General features: G+C 39.3%; 1 protein-coding gene across 4 annotated transcripts in view; it reads right to left on the bottom strand.

Annotated features, from left to right (window-relative positions):
- The window catches only part of LOC120352670, a 290323-nt gene that overhangs the window by 162895 nt on the left and 106989 nt on the right, over nt 1–20439 (bottom strand). For 2 of the 4 annotated variants that reach the window (XM_039434339.1, XM_039434338.1), the window contains exon 2: nt 16854–16931. The exons of 1 other annotated variant lie outside the window; for it this stretch is intronic. Coding sequence is in view for 1 of the 3 variants with exons in the window: in XM_039434338.1 (XP_039290272.1) it covers nt 16854–16905 (52 nt within the window). In the remaining 2 variants the exon portion in view is untranslated. The remainder of the gene's footprint in view (nt 1–16853; nt 16932–20439) is intronic. One more of the 4 variants, XM_039434340.1, reaches the window with a different exon arrangement.

The following is a 20439-nucleotide window of genomic DNA, read 5'->3' as shown; positions in this document are numbered from 1 at the left end:
CAAAGTACACCATTCTGCACTGGTCTATGCTCATTACTTGGCTGATCTCAGAAAAAGCAAATAATAATTTTCTGAGTCTGCTCTTCATCTTCAATATGAGATGACCAGGATCAGTTTGGTTTCTTGTTACTATTGGCATGTATTTAGTTTTTGTGAGATTAACGGTCAGGTAGTTGTGATCAAACCAGTTTTTAATTCTGGCAAGGTCCAATGATACACCACAATCAGTCCTCTCCCATGTGCCCTCAGCTGACACCAACACCGTGTCATCAGCGAAAAAGAACAATTATCCATTAGTTTGCAATTTTGAAATATTATTTACATAGATGAGGAAGAGAAGAGGTCCAAGAGTGCTACCTTGAACCACTCCAAACTCAACAGGTTCCATTTCACTAAACTTTCCATCAATTGAAACGTACTACTGTTGATTATCAAAGTAACTTTTGAACCACTGCAGTGAGTTGTTCTTGATGCCACACATCTCGAGTTTGGTGATAAGTTTAGTTCTGTACCAAAATTTTGAGTTATTAAATGGAATTTATTCTATGTTAAGTTAGTAGTTTTCAGTTCCCATAAAGATAGTAAATTTATTCTTGTTCATTGGCAACTTAGCCAGCATTTCTAAAATCGTTATAATTATGATCAGAATCTTATTAGAGTCCTTGATTCCCACGATCCCACTTGGAATTATCTATTCTCACGACAGATCTAGACGCCAGAAGTATGCTGAATCAATCTCATAATTCTAAACTTGCAAAAGGGAAATAACTTTTCTCTCCTAGTTTCCTTCTTGCTTGAACGTATCACCTTCCTTATTTACTGAGGAGAAAGAGAGTGGACGAAGAGAAATTCACCGGCGATCGGGTAAATATTTCAAAGTATGATGGTAAAACTGATCAGTCTGGAAGCCTCTGAAAACTAGGAGAGCGATCATTCTAATCCCAGCTGTCATAGTGTTAACTGTTTCTTGAGATTTTTTTTTTCAATTTCCAGTAATGTTTTCGTTTGGGGGTACATTCTCATTCTCTCCAGGAGATTGATTGTCCAAGTAAATCGGACATTTAATGTAATTGTAATTTAGAAGTAAAGTCCCCCTTATAGAAAACTGTAATAATGGGATAGCTTGAGATAATTGACGATTGATTCCCTCTATACTTTGGATCTTCAATACCCCTTTTGGGTGAGTATTTTTTATTATTGTCATTGAATATAATTTATCAATTATTGTGATTTAAAAGTGTTCGATTTATGTATGTTAATAATATTATTTCCTCATAGGAAGCGGTGAATTGTATTTATTTGATGATCTACCTAGATCATCAATTGAATACAATCCTATTAGATATTGGTAATTATTATGTTTCTAATTATGTTGTAAATTTGTCATCAGGTTTCTGTATCGGGCTGAGAATTTCCATTGTAAAAGGGCCGGCGACTTCTTCCAATCATGGATGGAATCGTACGTCATTGAACGCTGATGAGGAGAGAACAAGACTAACTCCCTTTTGGATCTGTTGCCGCGACGCCTGAACTTTCCTGGAGGACGACCAATCATCTTCACCCCTTCATCAATCTCCGCCAGGGACTCCGGACATCGCGACGACAACTACAAGATGATTGATCTTTCCCCATCAGAATTCAATGTGTCCCTTAAATTTTGGTCTCTTAAAGACGTAAATTTGGTCTCTTAAAGACAAAGATAATCTTCAATTGAAGAAAGTATTTATTGTAAAGTGTTGTTTGAATTTAAATATCTAATATAGAGGCAATCAATCGTCAAATGATTTTTATTTCGGATTCCTCACCACTGGAATAGTACTAGAAATTTCACTAACCCCTCCACCATCGGGGTCTCGCATGATTTCCAAACTTAATTATAGTTGTCTGAGAATTTAGGTTCTCAAAAGACACTATAGTTCTATCAATAGAATCAAAGGCCTTTGTCAAGTCTAAAAAGGTCATTTGAAATAGGCCGTGTCAAATCAAAAAGAGCATCAGAGGTGTTTATTGATTCTTGAAACCCATATTGGTTTTCAGAGATCAAATCATTCTCATTCAAGTACTTGGATAATTGTTTCTTGACACATTTTTCAAGAATTTTGGACATTGTTACTAACAAAGAAATTGGCCTATAGTTTGACAAGACATTCTTTTGTCCTGATTTATATATTTGTATTACCTTTGCAGTTTTGAGAGCACATGGGAAACGGCCCACCGCAATGCTAAGATTGACTATGTGATGGATAGGTGAAATTAGTGAATCTAAGTTATCTCTGGAAACCCTAGTTGGGATACCAGGGGCAGAACAGCCTTTTAGACTCTTTGCTACATCAGCAATTTCTTGTCTTGAAACTAGCTGAAACTCGAATACAGTCTCCACTGCATGATCCTGATCTTTTATTCCTGGCACACTTTGCACCATGATGGAACCAGCCAGGTTTACCCCAACTGCCGAAAAGTATTGGTTGAAATCATTGCAGATTTCTCCAATTCCTTCGGAGCTGTTTGTTTCTCCACTTTGAGTAAAAGCACTTATTGGAAAAGGTTGCTTATTGGCTGGAAGACTGTACTTGAAATGAATTTATCGACATTCCTGGCCTTGAGGGAATTGGAAGATACTAAATTCAAACATATGGCATAGTGATCTGTTATAGAGGACTGTAAGATAACGGATGATGCTTTAAAGGTATGCAGAAGTTTGATAAAATAGTGGTCAATACACGTGCCACTAGCGGAACGAGTGACTGTAAGCATGCCACATAACCCGCACCGTTCAATACATCCACGTAACGTTCTTCAAGAGAGTTGGGAGCAACATTCAGAAAGTCGCAATTGATATCACTGGCTAATAGCCGAATAGAGCTATTTGAATGTTCATAACAATAAATTTTAAGTGCGTCTATGAAATCAGAGAGGCTGGAGTTCGGACTGCAATAGACGGATAGAAGCTCGCATGTTGCACCCGCCCATTCAAACTTCAAACTCAAACAGGTGGCCAGGCCGCCAATTAAATGCTCGCTACATGTTAATGATAACTCGCAATCAATATAGACAACCAACCCATCACTCTGATTCAAGCTGTTATAAGTTCTGAATAAATTGTATCCTGGAATTATTGTAATTAAGTTACTTTCATCTTTTAGCCATGCTTCGGTTAAAATAATACAATTCAATTTATGCTCAAGTCCATGTAAAACAGTTAAAAATTCATCAATATTTCTACCGTAGCTTCGAATATTTTGGTGAATTACTGAAAACCCATGACACCGGCTATTCTTAGAGCCTTCCTCATCTCTAAATAAATATTTAAAATAATTAATGTCATTGCACTCTGTGCATTTAATGAATGGAAGATCTAATTCATCTTCTCTTATGATCAGATTCTCTTATCATTTTTATGACAACTTACCAGGCCGCCTGGCATTCAATTAAACGGTACTGTACATTTGACAGCAAACGAATTTAAAATAAAAAGACTCAATTATTTTAATTTGAAATAAATTAAATCTAACACTTTGGTGTGATATCGTGATTACAAAAAAGTGTAATGTGAAAAAGCATAGACTAACCAAAGTTAAAAAAATAATAATAATAAAAAAAGTAAATTGAAAATTTTTTTATGCGTACTGTATCGTTTCATTGAATAGCCTTATATAAAGAAACTGAACAGAAAAAGAAATTCAACTGAGTCACTTAATTGAGAAGGGAAAGAGAATATATAAATAATTGTTAATAAGGAATAATATTTCAATTGATTCTAGGTTTAAAAAATTAGAAAAATATAGTATTTAAGGTAAATTAAATAGATTATTCAATCATGTGTGTAGGATTTCACACTGGTTAGAGTTATATCTAGAACATGCTACACTATGTGATAATATATCGGAAAAATAAAGATAAATGATTTCCATAAGAAGTGTAATTTATAAGTGGTCGGATTTTTCAGAACAGATTCTATATCACCTTAATTATAAATCAAGTTAGATATAGCGTTGCTATACTGAAGCAAAATTTTCCAACTGTTGCAACAGCAAGCCTCTAACTTCCCTTCATAGCATAATTATTATCTCAACAAGTTGAATAGTTGAATATAGGACATAATCATGCTTTAGCAAATACCTATAAAGCCTATTCATACCTTCAACTATATTCACGTACCACTCTATTAGAATTGTTGATACTAATATTATATAATAATATATATACTAATATATTAATCAGTCTCAATATATGTGATTAAACAGTCTATATGATGTGAGGAAATGCAGTATAATCTTTTATCGTATCCTTATGGTATTCAGATAGCTCGGTTAATGCGTGGTAAACTCAAACCGGTACCTTTGACGCATAATTATAGACAATAGTACCTGAGTACTTATGTTAGTTGTAGAATTTTAGATTTTATTTTATTATTTAGTTATCTCATTAATCACTGGTATACTAATAGTTCATTAAATGAGGTTTTTGTTAATAATAAGTTTCAACACTGCTAGCAACTGATTATACTGCTCCATTCTATAGTTATTGAAAAGTTCACGCCAAAGTGCAAAAGAAAAAAGAGAAAAATGTATAGAGAAGAGACTTTTCGTCTAAGACGTATTAAGATTTGAATAGAAGCAACAAAAGGGAAGGGTTTATCGACAGAAATTATAGTATTGTACGTGAAGAATTAGTGTTGTAGGTATTATTAGTGAAAAATGTTTAAAAGAAAAGCAGTTTGTTATAAGTAAAAGTAAAGTAGGCTATGAAATTTTCACTTGAGTTTTCGATTGTTCTATGTATTAAAATTTTTGTTTGAAGAAGTTCTTACGAGTTTTCAACTCAGAATGAAGAATATATTCAAGTAGAATATATTAAACTATGAATGTACTTAGATTGATTAAAGATGGAAATAGGTTTTGAAAATATTGAGAAATTTTCTACTCACAGTTCCTGTAGCACACATAACGGAAAACAAAAATATATATCTTCCCCCCACCTCACTATCTGCAGTAGGAAGCATGATTACTGTATTGTTGTTGGAGCGTGTGGATGTCGCGCTGTAGGCGGGTTGGCGGCAGCCGGCGTCGCCACGGTGATCGCGGCCCTAGAGACCGGGGCGACGTCAGTGTCAGCCCGACGGGTCGGTGCGGCATCGTCGACATCATTACGGGCCGTGGCAGCATCGTTGGCAGCACCAGATGCTGGGGCGGTGTTGTTGTCAGCCCCACTAGCCGGAGCGGCGCCACTGTCGCCCCCCTCCTCTTGTAGTAGCCGGTTCAACTGGTCCATGTCATGGACTCAGAACGGACGACGGCCAGTAGCAACACTCACCATCACTTTACAGTCCCTAGACCATGCAGATAGAATCACGTTTGCTTTCGCTAAATCTCATGCAGCATTGAGAAGTTTTCTAGTTTCATGAGCAAGGTGTTCATTTATATAAATTGGAGTTTCAGGAAACGATCTATTAATTTCTGAAGCTGTTAGTGATCCTTTCTGTCTCCTTGCGTCTAGCAAAACTGATTTTGTGTAGCGAGAAACGAAGTTAACAACTATTGAAGGTGGCTTAGAATCGCCTCTTTTGCCTTGAAGTCTGTGCGCAGCACAAACCTCAGAATAATGGAAATTTATGTTAAGGGCACTAGATATTGCTTCTAGCACAGTTACAGTGTCCTCCCTATATGATAGTGGAACACCAGACACAATGATGTTATTCTTTTGCGTTTGTTGTTGCAGTTTTGATAATTGTTCTTTCACGAATTTCATTTCCTTCTTGAGTTTATTATTTTCCTGTTTGATTTCCTCTACAGATTTACCCGCCAATTCGCATTTATTGGACACCTCCTCGATTTTATTAATTAGGGATATTTGCTGCATTGTCGCGTTAATTTCCGATTGAATTTGGCCTATTTTTGCTTTAGATAACTTCCATTTCTTGTCGTTTTTTAGCCAAGACTCTCTATTTTCACTTCTAAAGTCCTCAATAGCATGTAAAATTGAAATATTTTCTGGAACTTCAGTTTTAGAAATGTTTTTTGAATTAGAAATTTTGGCTAGACACTTGGAGCATTTCCACTTTTTATTGTTTCTTGTAGTCACACCAACACACGTAGGATGAAATCTCGCACTACAGTTGGAACACATTATATTATCTTCTCTGGTATAAGTTTGTTTATTGCACTTTAGACACATTTCTTCTCCCATTTTGCACTCTTCATGCTAATAGAACACTCACGGAAACACTAAAACTTTCTATTAATCGAATTAAAATTTCAGTAAAACTTCGTAAATTGTAGCCAAGCGGCCGGCTTTAACATTTAATAGGTAGCTGACTGACTGTTGTTTACTCGTTGTGATCGCATCGGCTGTCCGATAAGAACTGTTATGTATATCTGTTGAGAAAATTTGAGTTATTTTATTTACTTAGTATTGATAGAATTTCAGGTATATTCTCATTTCTATTTTGTATAACAAATAGGTTCTACTCTTTGTTTCTAAAAGTTATCTACTCATCTACATATTTATTTTCTGTTCTGAATATGTTAAATGTTCATTTGCTTCCATTATTATGTAGTGTTAGTATGCAATGGGTCTTGCAAGACCTGGCAATACATTGTCATTTGTGATAAAGAATGAGTAAAGAATTATCCATAAATCATCTGATCTCTCTGAAAAAATGACTGTGTCATCAGCATATCTAATGTTGTTGAGTATCTGTTCATTCACAGGGATGCCTACTTCTACATCTCCCAAGGATTCTCTGAAGGTATACTCAGAATAAATGTTTAATAACAATGGAGTAAGCACACACCCCTGTCTCACTCCTCGCTGAATTTCTATACCTTCTATACTGTCATCCTCGAAAGTCACTGATTGGTTCCAGTATAAGTTTGCTATTATTCTGAGATCTTTATCATCATTTCCAATATCTCAACCATTTTCTCATGCTTAACCCTGTCAGATGCCTTCTGATAATCCACAAAGCATATATATTCTCGTTCTCATCTCTGTTTTGTTGGAATAGCACTTGGATACTGAATAAGGCCTCTCTTGTCCCAACAGACTTCCTAAACCCAAATTGTGTTGCTGACAATTGCTCTTCACAGAGTTTGTAAATTCTTTCATGTATTATTTCCAGAAATATCTTCAAAATATGGCTTATTAGGCTGATTGTTCTTTATTGATCACATTTTCTAGCTCCCACCTTCTTTGCCAATAGAATAAACTCTGGCTCCAGCCACTTCTCTGGAATGCTTCCTTTGCCATTATCACGTACACCCTGAGTAGCTTCAGAGGTGGGTGATTGATACCCAGGTGTTGCTCCTGGATGACTTCGCTCAGTCGTAATGTGGGCGCGGAAAGGAGGCAAGTCGAAGTTCCTCTTCCTTCTTCTTTGTGCCTCAGTTGGCGTGAACAGCACCTCCTGGTGCTTCTGACGGCGTGAAGGTCGCTCTCTTCTCTGATGACACCACTTTGATGTAATCTTGTATCGGCCTTATGGCCTCGGTTCCGCTCCAGTGAAGTAGGAAAAGGAAGGACAGACAGGACAGGGACGGCAGACAACGGTCCGCTGTGCCCTGGGGAGAAGGAAGAATAGGGACGGCAGACAACGGTCCGCTGTGCCCTGGGGAGAAGGAAGAATAGGGACGGCAGACAACGGTCCGCTGTGCCCTGAGGAGAAGGAAGAATAGGGACGGCAGACAACGGTCCGCTGTGCCCTGGGGAGAAGGAAGAATAGGGACGGCAGACAACGGTCCGCTGTGCCCTGAGGGGATGGAAAGAATAGGGACGGCAGACAACGGTCCGCTGTGCCCTGGGGAGAAGGAAGAATAGGGACGGCAGACAACGGTCCGCTGTGCCCTGGGGAAATGGGAGGACAGGGACGGCAGACAACGGTCCGCTGTGCCCTAGGGAGATGGGAGGTCAGGGACGGCAGACAACGGTCCGCTGTGCCCTGGGGAAATGGGAGGACAGGGACGGCAGACAACGGTCCGCTGTGCCCTAGGGAGATGGGAGGTCAGGGACGGCAGACAACGGTCCGCTGTGCCCTAGGGAGATGGGAGGTCAGGGACGTACGGCAGCCAACGGGCCACTGTACCAGGAGCAGGAAGGTTGTGAGCGTAATGCTGTGGACTGGGGCTCGTCCGGCGTTTAAATACTCCCCCAAAGTGGAGGGGATGGAGTTATGCCGCCGCCAGAGGCGGTGGAAATCGTCTCGATGCGCGGAAGATGGTGCGCCATCGGTATTATTATTTTCTCGTCACAATTTTACTTTGTGACACCCCACTCCTACTTGGGGGGGGGGTGTTCGGAGCCCTCTATGGCACCACCTTAAAAGGCGTGAGCCATCTAGGCATCACCTTAAGAGGTGTACACCTCTCAGGCATCACCTTTAGAGGTGTATGACACTCGCTATGAGCTTAATCTATACCTGGTCCACAGGTACATATTTACATCGTCCATTTGATAATCGGACTTTTATGCGTGGCTTACCGGCCCGTTTGCGCTTGCCTGATGTTTTGTTGCGGTGGCACAGCACTGGATCCATATTTCGAGAGGGGCCTGGTCTGGGTTCCTGGGATGGTGGGACTACTTCATTGGTAGTTGAAGACTGCGTTTGCTCTTCAACATCCGTATCAGTTGAGGAGGGTATTGACTCCTCCACATCCATGACAGTAGGGGGTGGTGTTGTCTCGTCCACATCCATGACCGTGGGGGGTGATATTAACTTTTCCACATCACTCTTGGAGTTACCACTTGTGTTGGTGGCTGGGGCATGAATTGTGGACCGCCGTTCAGAGTCATTCATCTCATTCCTGTAATCCATCACTATGTTGCCCGAAGATGCTTGTTCTGGAATATATGACAATTCTGCCCTGGCATCAATCAAAGCATTGAGTTCAACTCCATTCAAACCAACCTGCATGAATATCCTTTTGTCGTGATCCATGTTGTCCTGAGATTCGGATTGTACAGCTGATATTGTTGGGACTTTTGTTGTCCTACTCCCCGATAAGGGTGATCGCAACATAATTGGCTGTCTTGAAGGATTCAATTGGGGAGGATCCCACTCCACCTCTCTTGTGAATGTGTGAATATTCACTCTGTTTTTACGCATAAATTCCATGCCTAATAGCAGATCTTGTTCAAGTCCTTCCATTATAGATGCCACTAGTGGAACTGTGATTTGTTCTATGGTCACATTAGTAGTCACTTTCCCATTTAACGGGGTTGACCGTCCATCAGCTAATATCGCGCGGTGACGTGCTGGTTCTTTCCGTATCATCCCTATTTTCCGGATGACTTCATAGACCTCGTTGCTCATATAATTAGCTTCAGCACCCGTATCTAGCAAGGCCTGATACTTTTTACCGCCGATTATTACGGCAATGAATAGTCTGTTGTCTCTTGATGACTCTTCAATCACAGGAATCATGTGTGCTGTTCGCATCACTGCTGTCTTGTTCGGAGTTTTATTCTCCTTCTGCACATCACAGACACATTTCAGTGCTCTCTTTCCGCTCCTTTTACATGGTGGGATATCGGGACAGTGTGATCTCCAGTGCCCCGGTCTCTTGTATTGCCCACACATGGGTTCAGACTCACTAAGAGATGGTCTGTTACTAGTAGGGGTTATAACTGTCTCAACCTTGAGCCTTGTAATCTTTTTCGTGTCCTCAATCATGTGAACTCTCGAATTCTGTCTATTCTGTTTCTCCTCTGCTTTTATTTGTTCATACTCCCTCGCGAATTTTTCCAATTCGTTGATACTATGAACATCTGATTGCCGAATATACAATTTGTACCATGGGAGGAGATTCTTATACACTCTCTGTAATTTATTCTCGTCTGTAAAACCTCCTCGACGTCTCATGAGTGTCAGTACATCTTCGAGAAATTCGTCAAACGATTCACCTTCCTTTTGCTTCCTTGCCTGAATTAGATTCTCGAGGTCCTCCTCATAGGTAAGTGGGTAGAAGCGTGATCTGAAATCTGTCACGAAATTGTCCCATGATCTCCATTGGTCACGACGATTACGCATCCATAGGGTAGCTTTAACAACTAGTAATTCAGGAAGGGCAACTAGTAGTTGGTTGCCAGTGAGCCCATAGGCTTGTTGTAGCTCGTCTAGCCTTTCTAAGAAGCTGGGAGCATCTGATTGGCCGTCGAATGACAGTCTCCAGCTTCTTACTTTGTCACATACCGCCCCTGGGTCCATGAGGGGGTTTATGTGAATGTTGGTTCCAACTTCAGCATGAGTACTTGTTGCTGAGTGTCCAGATCCCCCACTGCTTCTGCTCACTATTCCGGGTCTTAGGCTGGGATAACGTACAGCCATCTTCTTATGTTGTTCTACTAACAACCTTCTCAACTCAGCAAGTGTTCCAGATGACACTATGCCCCAATCTTGTAGAAGATTGAATGCCTCATCCTTTTTCAATCTATAGATCCAGGAAACTCTGGGGTCGGCTATCACCTCGGGGTTTATGTCCTCGACCAACTGATCCTCTGTCAGCTCCTGGTGTTGAACATCTGAATCAGACTCTCCCTGTTCACTCATGATTCTTACTTCGTTGCCTCGTGCCCCAAGTGCGGGCGCCAATCTATCACGTACACCCTGAGTAGCTTCAGAGGTGGGTGATTGATACCCAGGTGTTGCTCCTGGATGACTTCGCTCAGTCGTAATGTGGGCGGGGAAAGGAGGCAAGTCGAAGTTCCTCTTCCTTCTTCTTTGTGCCTCAGTTGGCGTGAACAGCACCTCCTGGTGCTTCTGACGGCGTGAAGGTCGCTCTCTTCTCTGATGACACCACTTTGATGTAATCTTGTATCGGCCTTACGGCCTCGGTTCCGCTCCAGTGAAGTAGGAAAAGGAAGGACAGACAGGACAGGGACGGCAGACAACGGTCCGCTGTGCCCTGGGGAGAAGGAAGAATAGGGACGGCAGACAACGGTCCGCTGTGCCCTGGGGAGAAGGAAGAATAGGGACGGCAGACAACGGTCCGCTGTGCCCTGAGGAGAAGGAAGAATAGGGACGGCAGACAACGGTCCGCTGTGCCCTGGGGAGAAGGAAGAATAGGGACGGCAGACAACGGTCCGCTGTGCCCTGAGGGGATGGAAAGAATAGGGATGGCAGACAACGGTCCGCTGTGCCCTGGGGAGAAGGAAGAATAGGGACGGCAGACAACGGTCCGCTGTGCCCTGGGGAAATGGGAGGACAGGGACGGCAGACAACGGTCCGCTGTGCCCTAGGAGATGGGAGGTCAGGGACGGCAGACAACGGTGCGCTGTGCCCTGGGGAAATGGGAGGACAGGGACGGCAGACAACGGTCCGCTGTGCCCTAGGGAGATGGGAGGTCAGGGACGGCAGACAACGGTCCGCTGTGCCCTGGGGGAATGGAAGGTCAGGGACGGCAGACAACGGTCCGCTGTGCCCTGGGGAAATGGGAGGACAGGGACGGCAGACAACGGTCCGCTGTGCCCTAGGGAGATGGGAGGTCAGGGACGACAGACAATGGTCCGCTGTGCCCTAGGGAGATGGGAGGACAGGGACGGCAGACAACGGTCTGCTGTGCCCTAGGGAGATGGGAGGACAGGGACATACGGCAGCCAACGGGCCACTGTACCAGGAGCAGGAAGGTTGTGAGCGTAATGCTGTGGACTGGGGCTCGTCCGGCGTTTAAATACTCCCCCAAAGTGGAGGGGATGGAGTTATGCCGCCGCCAGAGGCGGTGGAAATCGTCTCGATGCGCGGAAGATGGTGCGCCATCGGTACCTTCCTTATCTCCGCGGTCGGCTAGCATTGCTGATAGCCGAGCGTCTTTCAATAATATTATTTATTATTTTCTCGTCACAATTTTACTTTGTGACACCATATATATGCTTGAACAAAGAAGTCAGCCATTCAATATTATCATTATCTAGAAGTTTCATAAACTCTGCTTGGATGTTATCAGGGCCTGTTGCTTCACCAGCTTTTGTGTTTTTTACTGCATCTTTTACTCCATCTATTATTATTTCTTGCGCCTTCTACAGATTATACTGGGAAGCACTGTTCTATCATCATGAAATAACTCTTCTATATGCTTTCTCCACATCAGATTGACTCTCTCTCCTTGTCAACAATGATTATTCCATTTTCTTCCACCAGTATATTCAATTATCTTCTTTTAATTCTACATAGCATTGACTCTCTTATAGATGTTGAAATTGTCGTAATGTGCTTGGAGAGTTTCTATCTAGATACATTCATTGGTCATTTCTTCCTTCAGCTTCCCTTATTTTCTTCCCGATGATTCTGTTGATATTTGTATATTCTTGAGGATTGTTCTTCAAAGTCCTTCTTTCCTCGATAGTCTTGAGAATGTCATTTGTCATCCACGTCTTCTTCTTTTTGACACCTGGTTTCAGATATTCCTTGATGATGATATCCACAGTGGAAGTCAATGCTACCACCCACAGGCCTAATTGGCAATCAACCAAACATCCTCATTCTGTCTAGATTCCACTTCACTTTGAACTTTCAATGTTATTTTTAAATAATTTTTTTTCGGAGTTTTGATCTTGACCTTGACCTTGACCTTGGTTGTAGATTTTTTTGGAGTTTTGACCTTGATCTTGACCTTGACCTTGGTTGTAGAGTTTCGGAGTTTTGATCTTGACCTTGACCTTGGTTGTAGAGTTTTTGGAGTTTTGACCTTGACCTTGACCTTGAATTTGACCCTATGGGAAGTCTGGCACACCTCGATGTGCCAGACTTCCCTTTTTTATACTACTAAGGACGAAAGAGTGAGTAAATTTTGTTGCCAACGAACTTGACCTGTAAAAAGGTACGAAGAATAAACTTGAAGCTTGAAGCTAATTGATTAATTCTTTCTAAAGTTATTGAAAAACACAAAAACAGACGGACAACGGATTTGGCCTCTAGTGAGTCAAAAGTGAGAACTCGCTAATGCTCGTTCAATTATTGTAGATTATCTCAAAAATAAAGAGATTGTGAGGTTCATCAGAGAGAATTCAAGCTATATTGTAATTCAAATAAGTAGTCACTATGAACAGTATAAGTTATGTATAATATGAGCAATCTTTTCATCAGGATCTACAAGGACGTATTTGTAAATGATGAAGTCTCCATCTTCAATCACCCTAGGGAAATCAAGCAAATTGTTCATTTTAAGGCGACAGGCTCAGTAAGGAGCTGAGAATTCTTAGAGGGAGTAGAGAAAGACGAAGAAGGAATGCCAATGGGATGAATTGAAATGAAAGATAAGTATAAACCAGACATAAAATTGTCTGATCCCAATGATTAGTAAAAAATAATATTTCTCTAAAAATCATTCCCACAACTTTTCTACTGTAATCAGAACTTTGTGTACTAGAGCTTTGTTGATTTTTTACTGCATTATAGCATACTTTGATTTTGAAGGTGAGTGAACATTATACTGGGAACACATTTTTCAATTCGATTTATTTTAAACTTCCCATTTTAAGCTCCACATTTTATTGAAGAACACATTGGAAACCATTAGTCAATCGTCTAATGTAGACTAAGCTATAGCTAAAGTAAATGTAACACATGCGTAGCTTATCCCACTGGATTAACTTGATATTCTATGTCTCCTACAAATAATATTGATTGGTGAATAAAACGAACTGGGACCGATTACTGATTATTTTCACTAATTTGAACACTCGAAATCTCAGTGTAAAACTAATAACTTATGCTTCAGCTTCAAAGTTATAGTTACAGAATTTCAGAACTTACAGATTTACATAAATATTTGAGAAATAATCTACAACTACCATTTGATGCTTGAAGTTTGAGAGGAATTCTATTTTCAGTGACCCTTGATGAATTAAAATACTTCATCAATGTTCAACCTTCTACAAAATTTCAACACTCAATGTTCAACCACTGAAGGATGGAGTTGCCTACGGTGATTGCATCCCATTGCATCCGCGTTCAAATAAATTAAAAAGTTCGAAACATTGCTCTCTTTGTTCAACAGCTCCAATTACCTTTGTCTTTGCTTTTCCCTGTAATAATTAAACGAATGAAGAATATTCATTCTCAATCAACTCTCAGGCGACACTGACAACAGGAGAGGATTCCTACAAAGAGCAGTCAGAAACGACCATTTTATTTGCGGAGAAAAACTTCTTCACCTTTCCAATTTCAGAGCACACCAGAATGTCAGGGAGCTGAGTTCACTAATGATTGTTTACTTGTCTTGACCCTTGTCGTGTACGACACACACTTCGAAATCCTTTTCGAGTTCTCTTCTGGACCTGACATGGCTGGCTTAACTGTGTTACAAGCCCTTCTCAACTTATCAAACTCTACTCAGGATCTAGCCTGAAAAATCTATGAAAAAGTGCTCTTGAAGCACATCTAAACGGAGACTTTTTTCGAAAGACTAGATAGGGATTTTGGAGGGAATATATGTATGTGTTCTGTATACAGAATAGGGCTTTGCGTGGAAGGTAAATGTATATAACTTACGCTGTATGTAATGTGTGTAGTACCCTGTACAGAATTAAAATGAGGGATGATGCTGGATTTATTTTGAGCAGGAATTATTTATTTATTTTTTTTATACAAAATTGCCTTACACGCAAGTATCTTGAGAGCAATGCATTTCAGCAACATGAATAACTGAACAAAAATGGAGATAGATAAATTTCCTACAAGTTTTGTTCAGTAGAGTTTTGTGATATTCCATTTAGATTACGAGATATTCACTTTTGAAAGTGTAAAAACATTGGAATGATAGATCTTGAAAAATGCATTTCAGCGACATGACTAGCTGAACAAAAATGAAGGTAAATAAATTTCCTACAAACTGAGACGCTCTCTAAAAGCTGATTAGTGATTTTTTCTCAGTAGGAATTTCTATAAGAACACCACATACGGCGGCCATTTTTTTTCTAGGCTCAGGTCCTGTAGTATAGGAGGTCCTGGTCCAAGCCAATCACAGATCATAAAAGTAACCCCAAAAATGATGATTATATTAATTACAGCATGATCTGTTATCACTCAGAAAATTCGTCCCATCATATGTGCTAGTGCACGTGTGCTGTAAAAGGGAAATTATAAAGAAGGTCAAGCAGCTTATAAAATTGTGTAAATTGAGTTTATTTATTGGAAGTAGGGAACTATTTTCTTGCTCGTCTCTGACGAGATGCATACATCACAATCTTTCTGCCAATGGCAAATTTTCATGCAAAATAATTACAACGAGATTTCAAGGAACGGTATATTAGTGAAATTCCTGTTCCTTCTTTTCTGTAGTTTGTGAGCCAATATTTAAGGCTAAATTGATTGTTATATTTTCAAATTTTCAATAATATCGATCTATTCTCTAGGAATTTGAAATTAATTGTCTATTGTAATTTTTTTAATTATTGGCTAAAATCTGTTGAAACGTGCATGGTATCACACCATCAGAGCACAAACTTAGTTATTCTATTTATGTTAAACTATTTTCAAACAGTAAACCAAGCTTTAAATCTGCACTGTCATATCACATATTATATTATATTTAAAATTCAGTACTTCGCCTTCTGTGTTCGATTATTTCTCAAGCCTTTCAATTATTGTGCCTGGCATGTTCTATCTTGTTAAGAGCCGATCAAGGATGATCCTTGCAATAATTCATCCGAATTTGGATATTGGAACAGATCTAAGTGGATGTATTGTGTGGGCTGGATCGGGATTATTCATTATTCATAATTTATCCTCAACCAGTAATTTATCAGCTCTCATCTGTGACCAGCCTCAACTCAAGGGTGAACCTTCTTCTACATGGCAGATGCAGCTGGTGGTAATATAATTCCATACAATAGAGCATAAGGCCTGACAAGACTCTCTCCTCGAAACATCTTCCGAATAGTTTCAGGTCTTTAGAACCATATCATATTCTTTCGAAATTTATTAGAAGGTGCAATCCCGCAAATTATATGCATCAGAATTTTTGCTCGAACTGTCTGGTTTTATGTACGATTACATCACAGGTAATAGTTTTTATATCACCGTACTCAGTGTTTAGCAACTGCTACACTGCAACTTGGACCTTGGATGTTGCCATTATAAAAAGTAAAGAGGAAAATATAGAATATGTAAGAAAAATAACATCTGTTGAATTCTGTTCGTTTTTGTCCATACACTCCTGTAGACGTTGTGAGAAGTTGTCCATACTCCACTGAAGCATTGCACGTGGTACCGCTCAAATTTATTGTGTTATTGTTTTACTAGGGGCTTGAAGGGGTTTGTGGTTTGTTTACACGTGCATCTGGGTAACCCCATAAAAATGAGCCTATTATTGACCCTTACTTTTTTGAGAAAACGGTCGAACCGTCACTGTCAATACGGATCGTTACCTATCGTTGCTGCGTAAATTTCTTCTAAATTAAGAAGACAACGTATTAATGCTAATACTGTATGGTTCCAACAAGATGGAGCAACATGCCATACATCGAGAGCAGCTATAGAGTTTGTATGGCAGACCTTCCCTGGTCGCCTCATTTCGTTGCGTGGAGATGTGAAGTGGCCTCCTCGGTCACGGGACCTGTCACCTTGTGACTATTTTTTATGGGGCTATCTAAATGCATGAGACAGGTATGAGACAAAACCACTGACAAGTACTACTTGAGTAATAGGTATGAAAGCTCTATCAAAAAGTATTCCTGTCATTCACTGAAGCAAAGATCATAAATCATGCACGATATGGAATCAAAGTATCTATGATCTTCATCGAGCAAGGAGGTGATGAGATGATAATGATTCCGATTCTATTCATAGTATAAAAATGGTTATAAGTGAAGGTAAGAAAGGAGTTTATTGGGAATTTGAATTTCGAAATTGATCCACTTACCCAAGTTCAATTCATGGAGTAGATAATCACAATTTGAGACACTACCTTTCATCCACAATAAATGGTTTAAATGCCATCCTGGAACAAAAACATACAATATCAACCATTTGGTTAATGGAAAAACTGCAATAACGATCAGCTTCTGAGTCTTTCATATTTCAATTTTCATAATTTTATGCACCTATAGTCCGAGAAATACTACTTTTCACATGAAGAGGAGAAACCAGTTACTCCTTTCTCAGTTTGTAGTATGAACAGACTAATGGAGAGGAGTGAGCATGCAGCACACAATTGGATGCTGACACAAAAGTAGGGAGAATACTGTTAGGTAGTGGCAGTGATTAGTGAAGGGAAGAACATCGGCCCTCTATGTATTTAAGAGAGAGCTGTTTCAAAAGCTGTATCTCTCGGACTTACATTCAAGTTACTCTTCATATTGAATAGCTTATATCGAATTCTCTCAAAGAATTAGTCATGATTATGACTGAATATTTTAAGTATGACCAGAAATATGGTTCTCTACTCATATTTAAAACATTGTACCAAAATTTTGAGTTATTAAATGGAATTTATTCTATGTTAAGTTAGTAGTTTTCAGTTCCCATGAAGATAGTAAATTTATTCTTGTTCATTGGCAACTTAGCCAGCATTTCTAAAATCGTTATAATTATGATCAGAATCTTATTAAAGTCCTTGGTTCCCACGATCCCACTTGGAATTATCTATTCTCACGACAGACCTAGACGCCAGAAGTTTGCTGAATCAATCCCATAGTTCTAAACTTGCAAAAGGGAAATAACTTTTCTCTCCTAGTTTCCTTCTTGCTTGAACGTATCACCTTCCTTATTTACTGAGGAGAAAGAGAGTGGGCGAAGAGAAATTCACAGGCGATCGGGTAAATATTTTAAATGATGATGGCAAAACTGATCAGTCTGGAAGCCTCTGAAAACTAGGAGAGCGATCATTCTAATCCCAGCTGTCATAGTGTTAACTGTTTCTTGAGATTTTCTTACAATTTCCAGTAATATGTTTTCGTTTGGGGGTACATTCTCATTCTCTCCAGGAGATTGATTGTCCAAGTGAATCGGACATCTTTTGAAGTTACTTTAAATGTAGGCTAAGAGTAATATTTAGGAGTAAAGTCCCCCTTTACAGTAATAGCTTTTGAGAATGGGATAGCTTTGTATTAGTAAATGACGATTGATTCCCTCTATACTTTGGATCTTCAATACCCCTTTTGGGTGAGTATTTTCATTATTGTCATTGAATATGATTTATAAGTGTTCGATTTATGTATGTTAATAATATTATTTATTTCCTCATAGGAAGCGGTGAATTGTATTTATTTGATGATCTACCTAGATCATCAATTGAATACAATCCTATTAGATATTGGTAATTATTATGTTTCTAATTCTGTTGTAAATTTGTCATCAGGTTTCTGTATCGGGCTGAGAATTTCCATTGTAAAAGGGCCGGCGACTTCTTCCAACCATGGATGGAATCGTACGTCATTGAACGCTGATGAGGAGAGAACAAGACTAGCTCCCTTTTGGATCTGTCGCCGCGACGCCTGAACATTCCTGGTGGACGACTAATCATCTTCACCCTTCATCCATCTCCGCCAGGGACTCCGGACATCGCGACGACAACTACAAGATGAGTACTTGATCTTTCCCCACCAGAATTCAATGTGTCCCTTAAATTTTGGTCTCTTAAAGACGTAAAAATAATTAAATTTGGTCTCTTAAAGACAAAGATAATCTTTAATTGAAGAAAGTATTTATTGTAAAGTGTTGTTTGAATTTAAATATTTAATATAGAGGCAATCAATCGTCAAATGATTTTTATTTCGGATTCCTCACCACTAGAATAGTACTAGAAATTTCACTAACCCCTCCACCATCAGGGTCTCGCATGATTTCCAAACTTAATTATAGTTGTCTGAGAATTTAGGTTCTCAAAAGACACTATAACATTCAGTCATAATCATAGTTATTCTTTGTCTGGCTTAATCTAACACTCTAGAATTCAAAGTTGAATTCTTGATTGAATCAGCCACGTTATTTTTATGGAAAATGGTAGGGTGGGTATCTGGTTAGGATACAAAGGAGCTGTATCACACACAGAGTGGATTTCCAGATACCCGAACAGACCAGGAAAGACCACACACGAGTTGGAGAGATGAATAATTGATTTACGTAGAGAGCACAAAATACGAATGCTGGAGAGAGGAGGTACCTAGCTGGGAACAATAGGAAAGAAATTCAGATAATGCCAAATTTTTGTGGATAATAATAATACCTGAACCTCTATAACGTGATTTTAAGAATCACGTCCTTTCGTCATGATGTAACTGACCCTATATCTCACAACAAATTTATCATTGATTTTGAGAAATGTCTCAACTGAGCCCCGATTTGGTTTCCTAGGAACTATGAACGAGTACTAATCAAAATCTTTGAACTAGTATAGTTATTAGGATCATGCTGACTGGTTCACCAAAGCATTATATTTCGCTGAAAACGATTTAGAATTATCAATAAATACTGTCCTTAGAGGATATTTTGTTTGAGTCGAGTACAAATTAAGCTCAAATGAAGGTTAATTTAAAATTAGTATCACGGCTCAAGTTCTAAATTTTATCATAACTGAACTCTGCACACAATCTGAACAGTCAAACTTAAAGGCGTATTTGTAGCTGGTGATTCAACTTGATAGATTATGATAGATTATTTAACTTGATAAATTATTCTCAAATGATTTTTCTGAATTTCAGTATCCAGAATAACATTGAATCTGATTTGATCGACAAAAGCCTCTATTATTAATAAACAACCTGTCACAATATAACAAACTATGAATTATTGGAACAGGCACAACATCCGTTAATGCATCTATCATGTAGTGCTACTACCATACAATACATCAAATCAGATCCTCGTTATGCGTACAGTGTTGCATCTATAATACAATCTATACCATGGTAAGGACATCGTGAAACGGATAATCCATACCCATAACAATGCAATTAGACAGGATCTAGATAATTGGAGCTGCATAGTTCGGAGTTCAACTGAGTTTGGATACGTTCATAGTGGTTTACTAAATAATCTGGCTTGGTTACCAAACGAAGGTACCGGGTTTGCAACATTGTCAGGTGAGAAGCAATCAATCAATTTTGATTTAGATGCTACCTCAACATCAGTCGGTTATCGCAAATTATCTTTCTCACTCGAACATCTCTTTCCCGCATCCTAATCTCATTCTGACTCACACCATTCTTGTCTCTCTTTCACAATATATATCTTCTTCTCTTTGTTCTTCTCTCCTCTCCTTATTCGCATCCTTATAAATTTTCTTCTCTCCTACTCTTTTTCCACTTATATCTCTCCTTTTGTCCCACTGCTCTTCTCCAAATATCTCTCTGCGAAGGAGACCAGTGATTTCAATACATTCAACATTAATCTATACTTTAAATGCTTCCTCATCCTTTACGTAGTATATGACGACCCGTTTGAGACAATAAAATAATTCAGAAGAAACAAACTATCTCTAATAGAATTATGAAATTGAAAGAACAGTT

This window comes from Nilaparvata lugens, chromosome 8 (assembly GCF_014356525.2).
Source record: "Nilaparvata lugens isolate BPH chromosome 8, ASM1435652v1, whole genome shotgun sequence".
Taxonomy (NCBI): domain Eukaryota; kingdom Metazoa; phylum Arthropoda; class Insecta; order Hemiptera; family Delphacidae; genus Nilaparvata; species Nilaparvata lugens.
This window is presented reverse-complemented; position numbering and strand designations above follow the sequence as displayed.